Below are 25,726 nucleotides of genomic sequence, written 5' to 3' on the forward strand. Positions count from 1 at the left end.
GAAAAAAAAAGAAAAAAAGGACAGGAAATGAGGATCAGCACATGGCAAGGAATTTGGGGAAATTACATATTTAAGGTGGAACATGCTAATGTCTTTAAGGTGGATTCCATTTGCAAGCTGCTGGGTTTGTTTGTATTTCTGGACATTTATGCAGGGCTCTGCTATCCAGCTCAGCAAACAACAAAGCAGCAGGATTCAGCTGCAACCTCTTCCCACCTTCCTGCATGCTCACTGCAGAAGAGGGAGTTGCTGCCTGTAAGGCACTCAGTGCTCAGAATGCAGAATTGTTGAGGATGAGGAACCTTTTTTCTGAGTGGTCCCAAACAGTATCATGGGGGTTTAAGCCTAATAAATAGCACAAGAAGTTCAAGATGGTTTGGGCTGCAAAGAAGCAGCTTGCCAGGGACGGATCACTGCATCAACATTTCTCAAAGTGTTGCTAGTGGAAAAATAAGTTTCTAAGAGCTGAATAAATCTCCAGACAGAGAGCAGAGTAGTGCACTACAGCAGCAGAGGATGACTGGCATCAAAGCACCCAATGCACTCCTATGGGGAAGAGCTAATCCACCTTTCAACAAAACAGAGGCTGCTCAACCCAAAACGTCTCTTTAAGAAGAAAAGCTAAGGACGTGCTGCATTCCCAGCCTATCATGGAGAGGGTGTGGAACCCAGTGGCCTTCAAGTGGATGAATGTGAAGGAGCCACTTCAGCAAGCATCACTGTATGCCAGATTGCACTTCTGCTGTAGAGCCTGACAAGCACACACTTGTGCTTTAGTTCCTAGAAAACCATGTGCCTAGTTGAAAGGACAGTGCAAGGGAAAAGAAAGAGATTTCTATTTATTGTAGAGCTGTTGGCATGGCAAGGGGAAAACTATGGTAGTAATGCAGATGCATTTCAAAGAACACTAAAATAAACTGGAGGTATCTTGCATTGCTTCTTCCCTCACAAAGTCTACATGCTGTTGGCTCCTCTAGCTGCAACTTTGGATTCCACTCCTGAGAATGATTAAAGGAGAAAAAAATGTGACCTGACCAAACCCAGGCATTCTGAGTGCCTCCTATCTAGAGTACCTCCCTGACTCCACTGCTATCTTTATTAGCCTCTTCTCTCTATGGGAGCATTAGATGGAAGAGAAAAATCTATTTTCTAACTACAGGACATCAAGAAAAACAACAACACTGCTTTGGTCAGCAATTTCATAGCCCTCATTCATCGCTAATGAATCAAGCAGAACTCAAACAAAAGGAAGTTACAACTTGAAGAGGGAAAAGGGAAAAATCATTACATGCTGAACAGAAAGATGGCTCCAGGAGATGTGCTGCATTGCCTGAGACAAACTGGCATTTTTAAGGTATCTGTTGTATCACTTCTTGTTTAAAAGGACCTGAGATGTCACAATACCACCAGATCCATACACCTGAACAATGCAATTGTTATGAAGAGGCAGAATCCTACATGCTGTGTAAGCCTAGATGGAGAAAGTTTTCAAAGTACTGACACCTTATATCCCTATCTCAGACACGCTTAACATACATTTAACAACATTTTTCCAGAAAAAATCTCCTTTTAAAGTGCTTAAGCCTCTATGACTGTTATTTCAAATACATAGTTAGATTCGTGATGATAACTTCACCTGCCCTTGGAACACATTCCTGAAGGCCCAGTCTGATAAGCAGAAGTCAGACGAATTACCTGAAGCGTCAGTAAATTTTATGAAGAGCAATAGCCAGAAAATTGATCTTTTGTCCCTGAAAACAGCACTGTCTACCCCAAACAGCTCAGCAGACCACAATCAGCCTTTCAGCATTGCTATAAATGATTTAAACATACTGCAGAAAAACTTACACTGGAAATATTAAAATCACACGCAACAGGACTTGTCAGGACTGTCATAACTCAGATATGGGCTTTTAACTTGAAGGAAAAAATTTCCACAGGTTAAGGAATTTCCCCACTAGAATAGTCTACAGCTTTTGCACACACTGTAGTATTTCGTTAATCAACATCACATTGTCTTTGCCTTTTCTTTACGTTTCTTCAAGATGCAGTATGGATAATCTGGGTTTGCTTGCCCAGCTACAGAATTAGTTAAGTGCTAACGTTAAGTAAACAATCAGAGAAGTTCATTGCCACAGGCCCTGTGGAACCCTGGCAGCACAGCTTCTTTACCTGATGTACCACCATCCTTCCAGGTTCTTTTGGATGACCTCCACGGTGACCCCTTTTTCGAACCCAATCTCATCCTTCCCCTGGCTGGCGTACGGCTGAATAGTGACATATTTCTCTTCTGGTGAAGGGAGAAAAGGCAACATCAGTTAGGATCAGAATTAGTCCAGCTGTTTTTCTGTTCTGCTTGCTTTTAAACTGTTATGCAGTGATTACGTGGAGCCATTGCAAAAGGCGGAGCCCAGCTCAGGGGCCCACTGATTATTTACGCTGACGACATGATAGATAATCAGCCCCTTGCCACTACCCTGCTGCTGATAATCACAAAGCATTTCCATGCCAATAATGACACAAAGTCCCGTGAGAGCTTCCCTCTCCCCTCCCCATGTTCCTCGAGTGGGTAAGAGAGAGGATTTGTAGCTGGACTTCACTCCCATACTGTAACTTGACAGAATCAACCCAGCTGCCAAATCAGCAGAGCGTCACTGCGGGAGCTCCAGCCAGTTGGCTCTTTTGAACACGTACATGGCTGCACGAAGCATTGTGTTACTGAAACCTGAGCCCCAGGTCCACAGAGAGACTGATGCTCCCCAGCACGGAGGGGTTGGCCCATCACGCTGCTCTCTCTGCACCTCCAGAGCAGTGTGAAATGGCAGGAATGAGCTTGAACCAGCATTTAAAGAAGTGACCTATGAATAGAAGGGTTTTGTGTTTAATAGGAGACCATAAAGCATCCTGAGATTGTGGGTTGTGAAGTGTTTGCAAGCACACTTTTGCTAGACCTCACTCCAGAGAAGTACACAAGGGGCAGTGGTAAAGGAGAAGAAAGCCAAGACATACTTCAAAAGTATAACCTAGATTTCAAGTATGGTCTTTGAGCCAAACACTCATCTCCAGCAGCTATTACCTTTCCAGACTGGGCAGAGGTGAGCAGATGTGCTGAGCCCAAGCCAAAGAGCAGAGCAAACAGCCATCATCCCAGAATCTTCGCCCACCCACAAGGAGTCATCTCCTGCAGCATCTCCATCATGCTCTCAGTCAATCTTCACAGAATCACAGAATGGCCAGGGTTGGAAGGGACCTCAAAGATCATGAATCTCCAACCCCCCTGCCACATGCAGGGCCACCAACCTCCCCATGTAATACTAGACCAGGCTGCCCAGGGCCCCATCCAACCTGGCCTTGAACACCTCCAGGGACGGGGCATCCACAACCTCTCTGGGCAGCCTGTTCCAGCACCTCACCACTCTCTCTGTGAAGAACGTCCCTCTGACATCCAACCTAAATCTTCCCTCCCTCAACTTAAAACCATTTCCCCATGTCCCGCTGTTATCTATCCTTTCAAAGAGTTGATTCCCCTCCTGTTTGTAGGCTCCCTTTAGGTACTGAAAGGCTGCAATCTTCTCCTCTGTTAGCTTAAAATACAGCCGGCATTGAAAACAATTACCAAACTCTTCCACTGAACTCAAGCTACAGTGCATTTAACAGTATGAGTTTCTGTGGCTACATCAGAGCAGGGAAGGCCATCACGGAGGTACACAATCCAACAGCCTTTCCAGCACTTTCTGCTGGCAATCACAACAAGGCACGGCCAGGAACAAACGGGGGGGGGGGGAGGATTGTCTGTGCACAGGCAGGAAATTAAATGAATCCAGAGTTCCTGATCACTGCAGAACAAGGGAGCTATGAGAAGGTTGAAAGCACTTTTAGAGAAAGAGAAGCAGACCCAACCATCTGTTGGGTTTTGTGGTTCAACTACATCTTGGTGCTGGGTGAAGTATAGAAAATTAAAAGAAAAATCCTTACTCAGACAGAGTAAGAAACATCTGAGAAGTGGGGAAAAAAGTTGGCAGGCTGTCCGATGGCAGAAAATTCAGTAAAATGACATCTGAAATCAACTCCTTTCAATGGAATGCATTGGATGCTAATTCTGACAGAGTAAAACCTGTGAAAACCTTTGCTTCCAAAAAGAAAATATTCTCTCCTACTCCCTGTTAATGCAATTACTTTATTACTGCTAAGGAATTCCAGTTTGTGATCAGCATCAAGATACAGCATCTTCCCCACAGACGTACTCTGCTATAAGATGATAAGTCTGATGAGTACTGAAGCAGCTAATGAAACCTGGCTTCAAAGTCTCGGGAGAGTTTTCCTTCTATGTGCTCCTGCTCTGCATGGTAAAGGCAGACTTGTTCTTAATCTATTTAAAATGATTGCTGCTAGTGGAGTTTTGCATCCAGTTTCATCACCCACAAAACCCCAAGCGCTACAGTGAACTCTGGAAAATCTCTGGATAGAGGAGAGGGCCAAGAGGAAATTCAGGTACAGAGCTGCAACACACTCCAGAGAAACACTACACTTCCAGAGACATTTCTAGGACAGCTACAAAGAGCTGTCATGTGCTTGCTTAGTACTGGAAGAAGGCTCTGCTTGGTCTCCCCCACACCAAAGCTGCTCTGTAACCGAGGCTGTTGAAGCTCCCCTTTGCCACTACAGCTACAGCAGGAGTCTCTCTGTTTCCCTTACTTACTTCCTCATGTACACCTGCTGTAGCTAAAGCCAGCAATTCAGCCAGTTCCAGCTCCTCTTGCCAGGCAAAGCAGTCCTACTGCCTCCAGAGATGCAACTTCCCTCCTTCTGCAGAGGACAGGGGAAGTCATGGCTCAGGCATTCACACCTGCAACAGAGTATTCCAAACTCCTGCTCCAGCATGGTCTCTTGTGGCTGAGGAATGGCCACAATGTTCACCCACCAACTCCAGCAGCAGCATGTCTGAGTCTGAAAATGCAAGTGAAATCAAAATTTGCGGACAGGGTCCTTCGCAAACCAGGATGCAATCACCCTCTGAACATTAGATCTCTTCCTACCCTACTGAAAACACTGTTTCAAGTCTATATAGGTTGCTCCAAAAGGAATGCCTCCTATTTATTTCCATACCAAGGAGAAGCCACATCCTCCCATTGGCACAGCTGCAGCCTTTCCTCATCTTCCCACTATTACTTAGGTTTAATGGGGAGAGACTGCTCCTAAGTAGCACTCTGCCTCCAGTACTGTCGTTACTGTGTGGCCTACTGCTCTCATCTTGCTGCCCTGCATCACACTCAATATTGCCTGTCAGCGGCTCCAAATGACCAGAGACACTGGACAACTCCTGAAATAAACAAGGAATTGCTAGGGCGGGTGTAATCCCATCCAGGGGGCCATAACACTAGGATGCACAGGTGAGACTGGTGGGTCTTTCTGAGCTGCCACAGTCTGTCTTTTTCTGTCCAGGAGCACCTTCATTCTTAGATCTTCATTCTTGTAGCTGCTAACTCCTCTTCGAGAGGAGAGGCTTCAGGAGATTCCTCCCTGCAGGGAGGGAAGGGGAAATTAAAAAGAGACTGAATGGAAGTGGAAGGCTGAGAGAGAAGTTCTCTCATGAAGCAAGACAATCATAGCTCTGAGGGTAAAAATCCACTCAGAAAAGAGGGCCCAATAACGTTTGTCTTTCACAGTTCTATTTTTAAGCTTACAGATCAAAAACAGGAAGGCACCATTAAAATTTCCCCTTGCAAAGTGCTTTCAAAGCAAAAATTATGGTCGTTTCCAAGATTACACACGTTTGGTTTCTGTCAGTGGTGCAGAGGATACCACAAACACACATGAGGTTTGTAACTTAAACAGTACTCTGAAGACATGGGTCCCCTTGCAACCCAAGTGTAATTCTGGTTTGCTTCTCAGAGACTGTCTCCAGGCAGAGGATGTTACGCATAAACCATTATTTGCTGGAGGGAGCAGTGGAGCTTTCAATAGCTGTGTCACTTAAGAGGATTGATGCAGCATTCAACATATCAGATTACTATTCACAAGTCTTTAAGAGAAGATATCTAACACTTTATGATTGATATGTAAAGTTACTGGAAAGACTTAACATAGATGAATGGCTTCATGAGAGAATCAGCAGAGCAGCAGCCAGTGGCAAGACGCTGCACTGAATCACACTGGCAATTCTGAAATATACTGCTTTTGTTCAGATACTGTGACAGGCAACGGTACAGAATACACGTCAGTGAACCATCCCAGACCCACCAATAAAGTTACGTGCCGTAGATCTGAAAAGAATTCACAAGCGTTTAATCCTGATTCATCAAGTTTTGACTTAACAATTACCAGTCAAAAAAAAAAAAAAAAAAAAAAGCAAGAATATAACTTGTATTTCCCAGTTGCAGCTTCCATTACATCAACTTCACCGTTGAGGTCAAGTGGGCAGAATTAGCTCTAATGCGTGATACAAAACACATAAACCAGCTACAGGGCTGCATTCTGGAAATAAAGAGATGAGAGTCTGACTCCCTTTCAGGATCAGTTGAAAACGGCACGCAGACACTTCTGATCTGAGTACGCGACAGAGATCTGTTAATAGTTCAGACAACTTCCCTTATATTTCTGTATTTCTAGTTTGCAGGTCAAACGTATCTTCTCCAGCTCAACTGAAGGAGATACCTCTACTGGAAAATCAGCTACTCTTGTAGATCTAAGCATGGCACTCATGAGGAAGCAATGCCTTCTTGTCAGAGAGATACAATATGAGCCTGTCACATCATGCATTATTCAATTGCAACCCACTTAGCTTGGAAGGCAAGGATTATTACACACCATTCACTCCTCCTGGACACTGACACATTTAAAACGTGCACAACAAGAATTTCTGCCCTCTTTGGACTACCAGACCCACACCACCCACCTGGAGCATTCCCAGAGTCTCTGGCAGTCCAGTGCTGAATCCACTTGTTACTATAAAACCTGACATCCCCATCGGCCTTTCTCCTCCTTCCTTCTCTTCTCCTCAGAGGCAGGCTTCTATTTTACTCTGTTTTTTCCTTAAGTCTCCTCAGGAAAGGCAGTAGAGCTTGGAAGCAACATTAATATAAGCTGAGAGCTGAGGCCTTTCCTATACACAAATGACAGGCTGGTGATGGTGCAGCTTCTCCTAGCTTTGAGATCAGAGTCCTGTTTGAGACTGCTGAAAGCAACGTGAAAGTAACTCACATCAAACAATCCAAAAACCAAGCCAGGAAAATTTAAGAGTGCCTGTGCATCTTTTTCTACCTATTTTCAGATGCAGTTCAATAAAGTGCAACTTTTTGCATTAAAAGTACTTATAACATTGCTTTTAAATCATGCTATGATTCAGGAGGACTTGCCAGATGATACTTATTCTTGTGTAACGGCAGACCAAGACAACAATGCTTCACAGTGTTTTTTCGTCTAGAACTAGAGCCTCTCATTAAAGATCCAGCAGATGCATTCACTCCATCACCCTCCCTTTAACCAGCAAACACCCAAACAGGTTCCCTTTTGTTTCATCTGCTGTATTTTTGTCTACAGGAGAAAATGGAATCTGAAAGAAATTTTAGACATTGGATATGGCATTTTCCATACCAGGTGCCCCATTAAGACAGAGGAAAAACCTCAGAACAGCTAAGATGAAGCTACATCAGTTCCTGAAGAAACTATTTAATTATCAGAAAGAGCAAGGCACTAAACTTGACAGCCTAAAAGGTTTCTTCCAATCCCATCTGTCAAACCCAGACTTCAGATTTTACACGTGTGCTCACACACACACACTAGAGTTATGAGGTGTCTTGAGAAAGGAACTTGGTCCCTCCTCTGGTTGTCTGGATTTATACTTACTCAGGTCAAGGAAAGCAGACCTCTGGTTTTACTGCTAGAGCTGTAACATAGAACTTCAGTAGCAGTTTCCAAATCTTCCTTATTCAATCTTCCCAATTCCCTTGGCACTGGTTATTTCAGATTCTTTCTAGTCTATCACCAAGGTAACAGCTCCTTTTCCCAACATCTTCAAAATCTTCTATCACTGCTGCTCCCCTCAGCTAGGTCTTGGGCCCTTCCGTCTCTTTTGCACAGCCACCTCCTCTCTTTTGCTCCCTTCCCAGCACACTGCTCTTGTCCAGAATCACTCTGGTTCTTCAACCACTTTCTATCAGGTGTGGCATCCAATTGAATTGCCCCACCTTGCATTTTTAAGCCTTAGGGGTACCATCTTGCTTTAATATCCTACTACATGTGACTGTTTCACCTCCCTTTCCATTTCCCACTCCTCCAAATCCTTTCATCTTTCTGTGCTCGGCTCCATGCCTTTCCCATGATGCCTCATCAACCTGAACAGGCTCCCTCCTCTATGGTATCAAATAACCCCAAACCTCTCAAATCCTTACTAAAATAAGCTTCACCTACCCCAGCTTCCTGCCTTGCCAAACAAGCTTAGTTTTAGCCCTTCTCTAAAAGCTTTTAAAAATACCAAATAAGGATCACTTTCCACTGTGAAAAACCTTTTGGTTGTAATAAGATGCATGCCAAATTGCCACTTGCCCAGGCTCCTTTGATGCATGAGCTCTCATTCTCTTTGTTTAGGCTGTAAAGTATTTGGGACTGGAACCTTGCATTTATGGCAGTGAAAATACCACGCACATTTCCAGCCCTGCATAATCAGTCTCAACTCTCCCAGGCAAATGGCCAGTGCTCAGACATTTCTGTGTCCAAGTTCTGAATGCCCTGCAATGCACACCCCTCCTTCACCTAGATTTCAGAAGTTTGCTCTCTCCTCTCTCCATAAACAAGCGTGCAAGCTATCCACAGCACTTCAGGAGCCAAGTAAGGGAGCAATTTCCTTTGCTCAGCTGGTGCCTGGACATGCCCCCAACTTTCTGTGACCCCAGGCTGGTTGGAAATGTTAGGGGGAGGATAGAGGGGAGCTGGGCTAGAAATTAGCCAATTAACGATTTCTCAGCAAAATGCAACAGCCCCAACCCTACATCTTCCAAACCACAGAAGAATTTTCTTTCAAAATACTTTCCCCTCAGTCAGCAGTCTGCTCGCCCTCCCCCCTTTGTCAGACCTGCTTCTGGAAAAAGTCTCCCTGCTCCAGAGAGAGACGCGGCGACTCAACACCGGCTGTGCTTTCCTTGTCTAAATATTCTGCAGAGAAAAGAACTAGCCACAGCTATCAAATGTGACCATCTGCAGACAGGAGCTCTTCAGCTTTTGTCTCTCTCCCATTCCTTCCTGCCCCCTCTTTTTTTTTTTTTCCTTTAAATAGCAGAAGCATCATGCCAACACACACACACAAAAGAATAATGACATTTCTTCTAAACAGTTCTGTATTACACATGCTTGACATTCAACCAGCAAGAAGTAATAAACATTTACTACTTTGCTTGGAGTACAAGGGTGGGAGGAGGTAGGAGGAAAAAGGAAGAAACTAAACTACATCTACTGCTCTGTGCCAATTTGATTCAGCACTTGAAAGTGGCAGTCAGGCTGCCACAGCTGGCAAATAGGCTGCAGAAAGATGCACTTGGGCAAGAAGATGGCTTCAAGCCTCAAGAGCAATTTGATGGCTTCCGAGCTGCCTCCCCTCTGCTCCATCACTCTCCCAACAAGTTGGGCAAGCACTAGGAAGACGTATAGTTTTCAAGCATGAACTTTAACTCTTCCATTCAATAGCCTATTTCTTGTGCTAGCAGCTACTCTTACATAATAGGTTCATTTGACAGAAATACAGTCTGTGTGTTGCTACACTGTTGGCACAAATAAATGTAAAGTACTCCCCTGCACTGTACCAGCTCCAATAAGAATGCTGGGCACAAACCCAGAGAAGCAGTAACTTACAGCAAATATCTGGCATATAAAACAGCATGTAAACCCCCATTTTTCCCAATCAAACTCTAATAGCACAAATGACTTCTTGTGAAATGAGCTCATAAACAATCCCAAGCTCTCTTTTAGGCGAATTTCCAGGTAAATGCATCTGTAGAAACAGCATTTCACCTGGTGCAAGAGAATGTGAACTCTGCACCTTGTGGGTCCAACAAGGGTCAGTCTGAAGAAAATTACAAATGTTCAAGCTTCTCCTCACAATCAGCATTTGTATTAGGCTGGGTCTCAAAAACTACAGGCCAACATTTAGAAAATATACCATATTTAGAAATATTCAACTTTAAAAAAAAAAAAAAAAAAAAGCTCTGCAACTACACAAGAAACATAAACCAACATAATCTCTTAGATCTGGGCACACCACAGACGGTTTTAAAGAGAAAACTTCAGTAACAAATGTCATCTGTTTCTCTTTGTAAAAACAGACTACAGCTGTTCTCTTTGCAGATTTTTTTCCAGCTTTATAAAAGGAGCACTACTACGATATTCAATAATTTGTCTTTCATCTTTCTTCTTTGCAGACCCAGCAACATTACTCCCAGATATCTGAGCCTTGGGGTTGCTCAGCCTCTTTAAAGGTCTTTGGAAAAAGACAAAGTAAGCCTCAAGTTGCCTCCAAAGTCCTGGCCTTCAGATCCATCTTCAGTTATGGCTTAAGTGGTTTGATCTCAAAACTAGACAGTAAAACAGTTTCTATTTATGCCTGACTACCACTAATGAATGGAAGCATCCTTTTAGCTTGCCTTGAACTCCGGTGAACTCTCAGAGCTAACCGCTCAAAAAGCTGGGACCATCTCAAGCAGAATATCGCTGGGTGGGAAGAATTTCAGCCAAAATGTTTAATTGAATTTATTTCCAAGAAAGAGGCCAAGTGGGGGAGGGGAAGCTGTTTTCCCTGCATTAAGCAGTTTTGGCAGCCTCATATTTGTGCAGCCTCATGTTCTTCTGTGCTTTGGAGCACGAGCTCGAAGGCTAGCAGCAGCATACGCACAGTTCACATATTCTGTCATTTCTGTGCAAACCCACCCAAATTTGGCCTTGTTAGAAGCCTTTTGGGCTGGAGTGGGAGGGAAAGAAGCAAAAAACAAGTCTCTACTGACCTCGTGTAAACCATGATCTGTTAGAGAGCAGTGGGCTGGACATCCAAAAAGACTCATACTTCTCCAAATGCAGTTTGGAACGGATGGATGCTTGAACAGGCTGCTGCTATACCAGATGCATCCTACCTCCAGTGTGTCCCCAGGTTCTCAGAGCACTATCTTTACTTCCCATCAACCTGTTCCTGTAAGAACTTCCTCATCTCACATCTCAAATAACACCATACACCTTAGGTTTAGCAAATGTGGCCAGCTATAGCTGAACTGCATCGGAGGGAACTCATACAAGCAGATCCTCCTTGGAAGATGTTCAGTCCTTGAGATGCTGCCATGATCTAGCTTGAGATAAGGCACATTATCCAAGACAATTTTAAACCCAGCACTGTTTGGGCCTAAAAGGGAAGAAATTTTTACAGAGCAAGACAAAGGCTAGGGTAGAAGAGACTGTGTGGTGAGGAAGACTGCCAGGGAAGACAGCATGACACCAGCCAGAGGGTAGGGCTGGAAAAGATGTATGCACAGACGATGAGTAGAAGAGGAAAAAGAGGGGAATGCAACTTAGATCCTTGAGTATTACCAGCACACTATGCTACAGGAGTGGCCGTGCAGCCTTAACATTTTTTGAGTTTTGTTTCAGTACAGTATGAATAGGAAAGAAAACACATATTTATATATATGTATTCATATATATATAAACTGGTAAACAGAGTGCTTAGAAAACTGATTCCCCAAAGTTCTCCTAGTTAAAGTGTCAGGAAGCATCTGGCAGAGTTTGATATGAAAAAAATAAGTAGCTCCCAAATTCTTTGGGTACAGAAGCTGTTTCTCCCCCCTATATGCCAGCATGTGTGCTTACTGTTGTTTGTTTTTTGACACCTTTGGTGTGTATCTGGTGCCTAAGGCAGGATCTTGCCTTATGAAGACAGTATTGGTTAATGCAGGGTGAAGCTACCCTAGGGAAAGACAACCCCTCCTGTTATTGTGGTTCCCTCAAAGATACTTTGAAGCACAGATTAAAAAAAGTCACTGAAGTTCCTTGTTGCTTGGAATCTTCATGGGTCTGCACACAGGACTATCACCAAAACCAGGAGAAGGTAAGTTTGAAACTTTAGAAGTACACTTTCTCTTTACTGGGAGCCGGTAAACTTCTTTTTGCTTATATCTGGTTCCATTCTCTCAGTAAGGTTAAGTAAAACTCACACAGTGGTATAAGAGGCAGGTTCCCTCCCCCCCCTTTATAAAGTGCAGTGAATACCTGGGTGATCCTGCAAGATAGTGGAGAACAAAACAGAAAGTGGTACTTTTACTCCAAGAAAGATGAGTTGCATGCTCTGGAGAAGTGCTTGGTTTGGAAGATTCCTCATCAGATTCCAAATGCAACTTCAAAACATGAAGTGAGGCTGATTTTTCCCCCATGCTCCCACCAGACCAAAGCTGAAAAGATGCTGCTGGTGGTGACATTTCAAAGAAATAGAACTGACATCCAGAAGCTCCCAGAACTTCCCTAGAACTCTTCCTCCAGTACTAAGCCCTGCTTACAGGGGAGAGAGGAAACTACACCAAGCATTTTCCAGCACACATCTCTGATCTCTTTGGTCATCTCTGATCACTCTGGAATTCTTTTTTGGCTCTTCATAGCCCTGAACGTATCCCTTGTACTTGCGGAGGTAGGAAAGACTGAGTACAGATGCACTCAAACTTAAAACACAACAGATGTGAACTCTGCCAGTCTGCACAAGCAGTCACGCTACAGAATTACACATAATTATTTGCCTTTCACTTTTTGAGGTGCCTAACCCTGGCTCCAAGATACCCTCAATCTCTCATATATGACACACACATCAGAACTCTGAAGCTTCAGCCTCCCTCTAGCAGTGTACCGAGGGAGAGAGACCCTGGGGAGCACTCAAGTGCACAAAAGCTGAGGCGGCAGCGTGGTTTTCAGTGTGCCCTTAGGGCTGTTGCCACAGGAAGCTATTCATTCACCTCGACTCTGCTGCCTGTTGACTATCCCGCCCAGCGTCCATCGCCGGTCCAGGCGCCTCAGGTGAGCCTTGCGTCGCTTAGAAACTAGTTTGGAACATGGATGGAAACATAAAAGGAAAAAAAAAAATAATGGTGGGAGGGTGAGAAATAAAAAACAAAACATGGCATTTACAAGCACCAGTCTTGTTAAACAAACAGATCAGGTGGGAGGCAGAAACCGGTTTAGTTGATATAGTACAGTAAAACAAGTTAGAATCTTGAGCCTGAGAAATATAAATCACCTAGAACTGTCAAAAATTGCTACTGTTGCTATTGGCTTTAAGAAAAATATGAAAAGACACATGTATACCCAAAAGCAAACTGCACAACGGAGGAAAACTTGCCCGTGGTGACTGCAGTGGCAGGTCAGATCAATATCACACTACTGTTGCATGTCCTAGTCAGGCTGAAGGCTCTTTGAAGAATTCAGTCCATTCCATGCAACAGTCAAAACCAGAGCTCTTAACCCTCTCTAAGCAAATTATCATTTAAAAAAAAAAAAATCCAGGTAGAAAAACAAAGAATATGGCTTCTCATACGTGAGCACACTTGAATTCAGTTCCTGAGTGCTGTTAAGTGGAGACTGACGTCTCCTTGATTGCAACATATGACTCATAAGTACTGCCACAGATAATGTTCATGATTCAAACAACTTCTAACATACTGATTAAAAATATAAGGAAATAAAAACTTATTTTGATAACTAACCTGTTTTTGAGCAGGCTCAAGAAGCTAACAAGCTAGAAATGTGAATTAGTTCTGCACTCAAACAGTAACTTATGCTTCAAATATAAACAAAGATGAAGGATTTATGGAAATGACACTGTGAGAGCAGCTGTGCACAGAGGACACCACTTGTTTTGCAGATTACATACATGGAACTGAAATTCAGCTCCTTTGTCTACTTGTGAAGATGTGAACACAGAACATTTGGATTGGCACAAAACCTCGACATTTTCCTTTTTCCAAGCTTCCAATGGAAGGCCTTCCTTTCTGTTGGAAGCATGCTTGGTGCTATCAGATTAATGCAAAAGCTGTTCATCAATTAATTCCTTTATGTTGACTCTGAAGTCATTTTGGGAATGTACTCTCAGACTCATGAGAGCAGACACTGTGGGATTCCAGAACTGCGCTCCGTAGGCAACCAGGAGCAGCAAAGTGATTTGATCAGGGGAAGGATTGGCTGTTCAAGTAAGAAAATATTAATTAACTTACCCAAACAAGCAGCTGATGCTCCTGCCCTCTCCCCCCCAACATCCATAGTTAGACACCAGAAGGGTTATTTATCAAAAAGTATCTAATCCTTTCAGGGGATTATTTCAGAGTTCTGATTTAACAGCTTCTGTGGCTGCAAATGTTCATCTGTATTGCTTTCCAAAAGTTTTCCAAACTTTGTAAGAGGCTGATGCTCTAAACACAGGCCCAGGTAGCAGCTGACTGTCTGCCCTCATCCTACAGAAAGGTGCTGTGCAGGCTCAAATACAAGGCGGAAACACTTCTGCCATATACACTCTGCACACACAGACTGAGGCACTTAATTGCAACCCAACCAGTTTTATTGGAACCCCCTTCACCTGCTTACTGAGAGTTGGCCAGTTGTCTGTGAAAGTATCTTTGGTTTTACACACTCACAGAATCATAGAATCGCTCAGGTTGGAAAAGATCTTAAAGATCATCAAATCCAACTGCAACCTAACCATATTACCTTAACTCTAACAACCCTCCGCTATATCATGTCCCTCAGCACCACATCCAAATGGTTTTACAACACATTTAGGCATGGTGACTCAACCATCTCCCTGGGGAGCCTATTCCAGGGCTTAACAACCCTTTCTGTAAAGAAGTTTTTCCTGATATCCAGCCTAAACTTAGTCTGGCAGAACTTGAAGCCATTTCCTCTCGTCCTTCAAGAATTGGTCTTTCCTTATCATAGAACTGTACAATAAGGAAGGACTAACTCTTGAAGAAAGCCTTTCCTTTTTATTAATAAATATTAGGAGGACATTTCACTACGTGGCAAGGAGAATAGCTCTAGTAAAGAAAAAAAAAAACAAAAAACAAAAGGAGGAAAAGAACAACAAAAGAAGCCTCAGCTTGTGGTTAATAACATAGAACAAAGTTACTGAAAAGCAAAGAAAAGTTGGGCACATCAAAGCAGCTGTGGAGGTAATGCAATTAGATTTGTCACTGGGATGGAACTGAACATGGGAAGAATGGTCTCAGATTTCAATGTATCTGGATTTGCAGTAAGACAGGGAATGTGACTGCTGACCATAGCTGAGGAGAGCAATGTAGCAGATTAAAGAGGGCTGAGAAGAAGAAGATAATAAACATTTGATGGATTTTCCATTACCAAGACTGCCATGCAGCAACAACCCTGTGCAGAGTACACTCCAGAGAGCAACATGAAAGGAAGAGATCTTAAAATGAAAGCAGTTAAAGCAATAAGGCTGTCAAGCACACGCCATATTTAAGAGTCAGGAAAAGGGAGGCAGCTACAGATCAACATACAAGACATTCTTCAACTCTTTCAGAGAACAGCAGTAAGTTGCTTGCTCTTTACCAGCAGGAACTTCACTAACTGCTTTTGCATCTGCTAAAACGTTGTGTCATAGCAGATTGGTCTACCAGTAGGTCTCTAAATCCTAAGTGACCCAGGATACGGGTAGCTTTGAGCAGGAAAAAAGAATTAGAGCCAAAGATGTCAATAAGCCACAGATATCACTCCTGATGTCCAGCACAAAATAACGTTCTGGCTGTTAGCTATCTTAATGGGCAGAATCATCCCAACACATCTCAAACCTATCTGTTCGACAGGAAGTTCTGTTTGTTTTCCACATACACTGTAGAGTAAGCATCATGTCAAAAGCACCTACAAATTTAGCTAGAGATTCATTAGAATGGAGCAAATAATAATAAAAGTGTCCTTTGTACACAGTTACTACATGAAAAGTCCATTAAGATGTGGTTAGTCTTTCATAATGGAAAAGGGGAACACATGAGGCTGTACTGTTCCATTTCTGGAACCTGAATAAGCATCTTTAGCCAAAAAACAGCGCTGCTGAATACATATACATGACAAATGGTATCTCATTTTTAGCAGAATAAGACCTCCGCACACTCACAGACCACAGCAAGCAGCAGTTAAGCTAGTTTCAAGGACTTATTTAAAAAGTGTAATGAGAAGCCACCACTGAAGTTGAACCTCTTTTTCATCGCCTGCGGCTTCAAAAAGCAGCATCTTCCAATTAACAGCTCTCATTTGTATAATTTCTGTAGATAAGCTATGCAAATTCTCTCTTTCAGAAGCCAACACAATCCAAGATCTCTACAAGAACACAGTGCTTGGACTTGCACAAAAGTTGTTTTCATATTGTTTAAGAGTATTAAAATAAACATCATTTCTGCTTTAGAACTTTTGTTACAGTGACAGTCCGAGTCACAAAGGGATTACAGGCTTGTGCTTGTCCCCAGTTTCTTCTGCAACAATTTATGTACTGATACAAAAAAGTCAGAGAAGTTCTGCAGTGGTTTAGCAGCCACAAATGGCGGTAAGAGCTTTCATAGTTGTTTCCTACAGGTGGAAAAGCATAAAGCAAAGCAAGTACCAGTTTCCCCTTGATAACAAAAAGCTCTCCATACCTTCCCCAGTTTTGGATGTGTTGATGTCAGAATCATCTCTGGTTCCATTTTGGGATTCCAGGTATGTAGCAGGGACCCAGCCCTGCTCCTCTGCAGTGCTCACAAACCACCATCCTACAAAAGAAGCAAAAGAAGTTGCTCAGTCAACAGAGTAAGAGCAAGAATAGTGAGATGCTACTGAGAAACAGGTAGAGAGTCAAAACATTTAGAGTAGGTTTAAATCACTCTGAATCCTCCTAGAAAGAGGCTGTTTCTATCAGATACCCTCACAGTGCCAGATGAGTGCACAAGCGAGTCACAAAAATAAAGAAATAATTGTTAAGGACAGTTTCTTCTAAGAAATCTGAAATCTATCCGTAACAACTCTGATTGGAGTTATTCAGTTCAGTCTCTCAAAGCTTTTGCAATGTGTACATCTACAGAATTGAAACACTTCCTCAGCACTGGGGAAATGAAGGAGATGGCACAAATCCTAATATGGTGCATCACCAAAAGAAAAAAAAAAAAAAAGGAGTTAGAAAGAGTAACTGAAGGGCACAAATCTCAGATTAGGCTATAAGTGCTTCTAGCACACTTGTCACTGAGGCTGTCATTCAACAATCATGACCAGAATTCAACACTCCAGGAAGGACTACTCAGAAATAAGAGGAGAAAACAACAACTGAAACATGACTTCAGGCTGTAAGCACAAGCTATTTGGCTTCTCATCTGAATCTCCATGTTTCCATCACCGTTTATAAAAACATCAATGACAGTGAACTCTATTGAGAGAACCTTTAGGTCACAGCTATGGATGGTTCACCTACAATCTTACTCATCCAACTTTTAGTTAAGCGCATCCCTGTTGTGACTATCCTTGCCTCTTTTCTTCCTTGGCTCCATTCAGCTATAGACTCTTGTGTTAAGTTCAATGTAAAGCTGCTCACCCAACAAACCGTGGCTCTCAGTTGCAAGTAGAACTACATTTTGCTCCCATCAGGTAAGGGCAGGGTTAAGATACAGGACAATAAAAAGCTAAGAAAACAATGGAAATGTTTTACCTTCTATAATATCTCCCCAAAAATGCAAGCTGATTTGTCAGAATAGCACCAGCTATTGTTCAACAACAGTTTCAGAGCCTCCCCAAAGGGAGATGAGAAAGCAGTTATTTCTGCACAAGCGCTTCAAAACAGTTTACATACTTTAATGGCCATCATAAAACCAAGAAATTTCACAGGAACCTGAACCTGCCTGTAATGAGCTAAGACAGAGACAAGCTGGCTGGTTTATAAATAGATGGGGCACAAACTTAATACATTTATGGCAAATCACAGACTCACGTGGTGGCCACACAGCCCTTCTGCAACCCTTCTCCTCCCACATTCATATCAAAATTTGTTAGGGAAGGTTGTACTGGAAGACAGGAGTTAGAATTCCTCATTTTCCTTCCTGGAGCCTGCTGCAGGGAGACATGTGGCCCAAGGAACAAACCCCCTTGCTTGTCACAGCACAGCTGCTAGGTTGCTCTATTTATTTACCCTCCAAGCTCAGACACAGCTTTCCATTTTCTGGCCCAGCAGAGGGTTGGAAACTTCGCTTCATGAAGCTCATGGTTGGAAAGTTTAAATTTAGTTATTCCTCCTCAGCAGGAGGTGGATTCTCTTGCCACGAAGGCCACAGCAGCAAGCACTCAGAATCTGCCAGAGTTTCAAAAATGCATCTTCATGGTTGTTCCTCGTTTACCAGTAATGCACTGACATGGGTAGCAAACACAGTTCAGTACATGCTTGTAATTAAGCACAAAAAGAAGAAAAGTCCAAATGGATGCTCACAAGAAAAACGTGGAATTTTAGAGTGCACAGGCAGAAATTGCTAAGGTAGCTCATACTTTACAAGGTAAGGTATCTGAATTACGATGGCACACCTAAGCCATATCCTTTACTGAAAGTAAATAACAACATAGGGCAAGAACTTAGAGCCTCCCAGGAGAAAGTGGAGGAAGGGCAAGTAAGTGCCACAATGCAGCTTGTGCATGACACCCACAACTTGCAGAAAGCAAATCTGCCCAGCTGTTAATGCCATAGCTTGCTCTGCACTACCAATCCATCAAAAATATGACAGCAGCTGCTATTTGGCCCCACCAGCACCACCTATTTATTTATTTATTTATTTAGCAAGTTCACACAGTTCCTGGTCTACAGGCAAGTTAGCCAGATTGGCCTTTGTTTGCAGAAAGTAAGACTAAAATAAGGCAACTACTGCTTGTCCCTCCGCTGCCATCTTTCCCAAACCATCACGGTATTGCAGAAACGTTGTTAGAAAATTTACTTTTGAAACAGAACAAAACACTGCATTTATTTTGAGTTTTCTCTCTACGCTGGAGTTTAGCTCAACTTCACAATTCATTATTAAAACCATTCTACAGCAACATCTGCATGGAATTATGTAAAGTTATCTGTGTGCGCTGCCAAACCAGTCTGAGGTTCGCTCTTGCACTCACACCATCTGTAAAAATTAGGCAGTGACTTGTAGCTCGAGTTAACCCTTACAGATACCTCTGACTCTCAGACATCGATACGCAGCTCTAAAGCTGATGTGGCATGGATGTCTAGATGGAGATTATAACCTGGACCTCAGCCCTGGTAAGGATTCAAAGGGAGTTTCAGTCCCAGAGGAGGCACATAGAGAACTATAGCCATGGCATCAAGCTCAGCTTAAGTTTTGCTGTATTACTCAAAATTGTGCCTTAATATTAATCCAGGAATACAAATTTCTAAGGTAAGCGTGCAACATTCTCTCCACGTGAGTTGGACTTGTTGGTTGGCATACGTCAGCATCCTTTGCTGCAATAGCCAAGATACCTCAATACTCACAAGGTCCATCTAGTTTCTGATTGCTCAGATTTTGGTACGGATCTACATCAGCTATTAAGGGATGAAAGAGTTCCACTTCTACTACAATGATGACTGTGAAACAGATTAGCGACATTTAAGAATAAGTGACCCAAAAAAGGATTCTAAGAATCATAATTCTGATTTTAATTATATTCCTAGTTCTCTCACCAAAAGGCTTAAAAAAAATGTAGAATTAAGGAAGCAAGGGTTCTCGTCAACCAACCCTACTGGAAACCACCAGAAAACAGTGATTCACAAAACAGTTATAGGACTATATTTTGTGAAAGTTTCAATTATGTTGACCCTCACCCATCTTTGCTTCCATATTTCTGCACACAGACAGGAAATTTAGGGCTTGAACAAAAGTAGCTTATGAGGTGCCACAAAAAAATCTTAAAAAAAGACAAAAAAAAAAAAAAAGCATGATCTTGCTGAATACTGGCCTCTAGTTCTCCCCTCAGCCATTAAGTTCTCTGTAGATCTTTACCGCCAACTTTTAAATTAACCAAAATAAACAAGGGTAGCAACACTGTAAAAAGGGAATAAGAATCTCTCCTGCATGAGTGGACAACACATTCTTCTAAACAAACACTTACATAACACTCCACCTCTCAAGAGTCTTGGAAAAACCGCACTTAAGCAGCAGTTTGGTACATCTGGATGTGCTCTTTGCAGTTCAGAGAGCTGCTACCTTTAAGTCTTTTTGCCTTAGATCAAGAAACCTCAAAAGACAGTTCCAACAATTTGAGTTGCCCTGCAAAGCAGTACTAGATGCTATCAGGCCTCTTCAAATATGGCACACAGACGTTTTCACACCAACAGCTGACTATTTTCACTCAGAGATGCTGTCTGCTTTTTTAAAGAACAGCTCAGGTGTGAGTATTTGCTGTACAGATGCAGGCACTTGCTTTTTCCTCCCCTCTGGAGCTCTTACTTCCCACACAGTGCATGTATATTTGATACACATAGAAAAGTCAGTTATAATTGCTTTGGACAGGCCTCCAAAGAACACGCAGAAGAAGAAAGACATCAGAAGTAGCATTTTGCATGAGGGATTTTGTGCAGTAAGCATATTCCCACACCCACTTCCTAAAATTTCACTGCAGTGTCTGTATACTGTTAGATATTACCATTGTACATGCTGGCTCTTCTCTCTGCACCGGGCTGCTTATTCACACACATTTGGCAACAGCACCTGGTTGACAGCACTGAAATCACATGAAATAAGGCCAGTGCCTGATTTCAGAGCATTTTACATGCTTGCGATCACAAAGAGGCACCTTTCTGTTATATATGCGCATACATGCGAGAGGTCTTCCTCACATGGCCCTTACTGTGGTTTAGGGTATAGAGGTCCATATGTGAGTTACTGCCCATCAGACTGAGGCTGTCATCTCTGGGTGAATTATTAAAGTCAGTGAAATATTAAAGGCAGCTTTCATCTTCAAACACAGGGTTTCTCAGCCTGTGTGCACCACAGATTTCATGGCAGCCATAAGCAAGGTTTACCTCCTTTTAAACACGGAAGCAGGGCTCAAACGAGGATGTGCTAAAAGAAAAAAGATGTACTTGTACCAGACATCCCACTGGAACATAATGAAGATTGACAGCACAGATTCACAGCCTTTTACATGCCATACCAAACCAGACTGGGCCACATGTTAGAATCACACAGAATCACAGAACTGTAGGGGTTGGAAGGGACCTCCAGAGATCACTGAGTCCAACCCCCCTGCCAAAGCAGATTCCCTACACCAGGTCGCACAGATAGGCATCCAGGCAGGTCTTGAACATCTCCAGAGAAGGAGACTCCAATATTAGGATTGCAGCTCAACTGCATGTTGTGATTCTTCCAACCGGTTCAAGTCCTAGAGCTACATCCTAGCAGCACAGTATCTATGCATTTCCAGGGGCAAATCCATTCCCAACTGGAAGCCTCACTTTGCAAAAGCAGTCAAGTGTACAAGGGTTCTAATCTAACTTGCAACTACTTGTGGTTGACCTCTAGGTACATACAACTTCAGGAGTAAACAAAAAACAAACCCACTATTGCCTATATTATTGCTCTTCTCCAAGAGGTTTTCAAATTTGCTGAGGAAATACCTCAAGAACTTTACATTACTCTGGCTGGGCAGCAGAGTTGCTAGATTTCTCATGTGAGAGAAAGAGAAAGGTGTCTTGCCTGCAGTTCCTCTTCTGGTAGTCCAGCATAGGAGAAAACTTGTCAGGCACCACAGGAATTGCAATTTCTATATGAGCCATGAAACAGGTTTTCTATCAGACCACCAAAAGCTGAATGGAGAACTACAAACATAGAAACTCTAGTACTACTGTTTCATTGTTTTTTTCGTCTGTTTTTTGAAGGAATGTGAGCATTCTCCCTCTCAAAGAAAATAAGTTAAGTTTGGAGAGTCAAAGACAGTCAAGAGTCAGCCCATCTAAGTGCTTGCACGCTCCAGAGCCTTGCTTCAGCATTTTACAAGAAACCCTACACCAACATAACAGCAGCTTCAGCTTAAGAGCATCACTTAAGAGCCCTGTGAACCTAAAGCAAATACAGAATGCACAGGAGACACTTTTCTCTCCTCCACCTTTTTTAAAAGGAATCTGAATGCTAAGTTGTGTTTTCAAGGTAAAGGCTACAGCAGTTTTGGCTTAATTTGGTGATGGAAACAATGTCTGAGAAGAGGGCTTCCTGAGGAGAGGGAAGAGATGGGAAGTAGGAGGTGGGGACCTCTGGATGGCTGGTCTCTGCTGATATCATTTTTTTGGCTATTAACAGAACAGCACTTTGCCTTATGGAGCTAAAAGTCAGAACAGAAGGCCAAGAACTGAGACCAGGATTTGCTGTTCTCCAGCAATAGCTGATAGTAATAGCTAAACAGCTAATACTTAGGGCTCAGCAGCAGCACAGGGAATTGAATTCCTTGCACTACTCCAGTTATTACCGAATTCAGAGAAATCAGAAATGAATCCCAAAGTCTGTGTGGTGTTACAAGTGAAAGAATCATCTTTTCCTTGTAATAACTACCTGTTAAGGTAACTAGTTGCTTCCAGTCTACGTGGCTATGGACTTGCTATCCCAATCCTTCAAGTTAGCCATCTTTTTCCACCCTTACTACCAATCACATGAGCTTGGCAGATGGAAGCTCTTCAGCTGTGCCTTTAGTACCTCTCTCCCCCTTGCTGCTATACTCAGTTCCTTTGGTTGCAGAGCTAGCTGGCATGAAGGATGCACTACATGTGAATAAAATATTTAATTATTGCTGTCACACAAGTTTTTCCTGGACCAAAAGTAGCTGAGCTGCCTAGGTATGTACATAAGCACTCAATTGAGAGCCCCCAAGTGAATCTCAGATTCTGGCTTTAACATCTAGCTTGCCTGGATTTCTTTCACATCACATTATATGCACAAACATATGTAGAAATTCACACCCTGACCTCTGCATTCAAATAAGTATAATTCTAGTCTTCTATTGGGATTGGAGCTGTATTTTCTTGTACTTCTGGAATAAGCAGAAATGTTTAGAACATGGGAAAAATTCATGGGAAAAGCAAAAACTGGATAATATACAAATCAGCTCTAATACTTTATGGGTTACATCACTAGTAGAGACGATGGATATTCAGAGTCTTAGACAACGAGGAAATACCACATTACTGTGTTTGCTCAAATCTTATATGCAAGTAGGTGGTAAGTCATCCAGAGGTACACATTTGGAAAAATACTTACATACTTATCTCTTATTATAATAGGGAAATTATGCATGTACACGTAAGTGTAAAATGCTCTGTTTATCTTAGCATTCTGATAACATTAAACTCCCCTTATGCTGGATCTGCAGCTATTTGCTATGGCTCAGTAGATACCTAAGGGCTTCCCCTCCCTGTTTTTTTTTTTTTTTTTTTTTTTTTTTAAGAAAAAAAGACCTCAAGCTCATGTATTGACACAGCTGGAATGAAGGCATCTGCCAAACACGTTCTCAAAAATTGGCACGTACATCCACAAGGCCATTGTATAATCCAGTACAAATTACACCAGTTGTGTCCTTAAAGCAAGGAAATAAATGCACTATTACATTAACAGCTATGCAAAAGTCTTGGAAATGTCCTGCAAATCCCAGGCAATATCCCACCAAGCTCTATATCACCAGCTTCCTCCAAATTATCAAGTACCCTGGGCTCCCAAAAGAGAAGCAGAAGAAAGTACTACTAGCTTTGCCAGTTGCAAAAAAAAAAAAACAACAAAACAGTCATCATGCCCAAATGTTGGCCAGCATCACAGGCTACTGAGGGCTGAAAGAGAACAGAGCAATGAAAAAGCCAGCAGGTTGCAAGTTGCAAAAAGGAAAAGATATTGAGTTTCAAATATACTAATGCCTTCTGAAAATAAATTTAATAGAGTCTTCCCCTTCCTGCTTTACTTGTTTCACAAACACCTCATGGTGAAACTGTCTGCAGTGTGTGCATTCCATATAAGCCAAGCAGTTTGTGGTTCACAGCCTTTGCTCAATACAGAAACAAAGGAACTAAGAGAGGAGTGTTTTTCTCAAAGGAACTATCAATCATGACAAGGAACAAAGCTTTCTTTTGGTGGGCATACTGTACTGCATAGGCAGCCTGGCTACAGCTGTCAGCCTGTGAATGCCAAGCACTGCTCAGTAAGAGAGCAAAACAAGATCCACCACAGCCAGAAAGCTTTCAGAAGGCCACTGACTTGCACTGGCCAGCCTGATCCCATTATGTGACCTGCAGAACCAACCTAGGTATTCCAGAAAATACTTCATTCTACTTATTTCAGAAAATACTGCAGATTTTCCTTTTTCCATCGAATTAGCTTGGAAACAGGACTTCCTGCCTGACCTTCAAGTCTGATTGCAATATAGATTAGTTTTCTCTTCCTTTTTCTCAATCTTCTTTCTCTTGTAAAGTGACAGATCTACACGTACTCCTCTCTCAGCAAATAAATCTTTGATTGTAGTAACCATAAGATAAGATTGCTAGAGAACGCACTGACTTCATAGCCAGTACAAAAAGCTGTGTGTGTATGGGCATCATGTGGCACCTGTACAGTGCCTTCCTCTCTTGTTACACAAGCCCTCAGAAGCTAACCAGTGAGGATGCCAACAGCAGCCTCTCTCTTTCAGTACAGCTTCTCTGATCATTCAGGTCATTCATGGGCCACTTTCCTTGCTGTGTCCTTAATTACAGCCTACAGACTTTCATCTCTACTTCCAATAGGACTTCTGTTTTTTATCTACTTAGTGCTTTTACTCTTGGGAAGATCCAGCCCAAGTAGGGAAGCCAAACAATAAGCCCTCCCTTGCCCTACTCAAAGCCTGTTCAGCCATCTCCTCTCCAGCAACACATCATTTCTACATTTACACCTACTTTATAGATCTGAGTGAGGGTTCATGCCCAAATGATATCATGGACTCCATGTCTGTAGCCATTAGTAACTTAAGGAATCCCCGGCTCCAAGTGAGTTTGTTGAGGTGTAGGTAGAGAAAGATTGAGGCAAACAGTGCAGAACACGCAGATCCAGGTGGTCGCTCTATGGCAAAAGAGCAACCCATTGCCTTCAGAAAGGCTATGCCTGCAGCAGATTTCCCAGAGCAAACGGTTACAGTGAGAGCATGCAAATAGATGGCCTTCCACCCCATAGGAGCATCTCGGCCCCAGGAACCAATGGAGACTCTCATTACCAGTTGTGAGGTTGCGTTTTCTGTGGTCAGCCAACAGGGTGCAATAGTCAAACTCGCATGCAATTTCCTTTACCTTCACAGGACTTAATCTTAAAGCAAACATATTTTGTGTCCAAGCTTTCTCTAGGAAAACATGAATAAGCTTTCAAATGGGTCTCATGGTAATCCTGTCCAAAGATTACATATTACTTCCTAGTGGTTTAAAATGTTACAGACCCCCAGACCCAGCAGATAGGAGACAGCCTTCACAGGCAGCAGAGAATAGCCAGTATTCACAGCCCACACAGACTGACAAGTTGTTTTCCTTTTAATTTCTTTTTCTGAAGTCTTCAGAGAATGCGATGTCATTTGCTTACTGAGAAATCCTCAAAGCCACATGGATTCAGGAAAAAGAGACACTGTGGACAAGGAGTGATCCTAGCAGAGTACAAAACAGCACTCCAGGTGCTAGAGTTGCATAGGAATCCCATTTTTCAGTCAAAAATACAGCAGCCAC

General features: G+C 42.7%; 1 protein-coding gene across 2 annotated transcripts in view; it reads right to left on the reverse strand.

The window, feature by feature from the left end:
- The window catches only part of SH3PXD2A (SH3 and PX domains 2A), a gene marked incomplete at both ends in the record, with an annotated part of 225,476 nt that overhangs the window by 8,425 nt on the left and 191,325 nt on the right, over positions 1-25,726 (reverse strand). For both annotated transcript variants that reach the window (XM_079536101.1, XM_079536100.1), the window contains 3 exons: positions 2,173-2,290; positions 12,972-13,055; positions 16,653-16,766. In XM_079536101.1, coding sequence (XP_079392227.1) covers positions 2,173-2,290; positions 12,972-13,055; positions 16,653-16,766 — 316 coding nt within the window. The remainder of the gene's footprint in view (positions 1-2,172; positions 2,291-12,971; positions 13,056-16,652; positions 16,767-25,726) is intronic.

This window comes from Tetrao urogallus (genome assembly GCF_951394365.1).
Source record: "Tetrao urogallus genome assembly, chromosome: 5".
In the NCBI taxonomy this organism is placed as follows: domain Eukaryota; kingdom Metazoa; phylum Chordata; class Aves; order Galliformes; family Phasianidae; genus Tetrao; species Tetrao urogallus.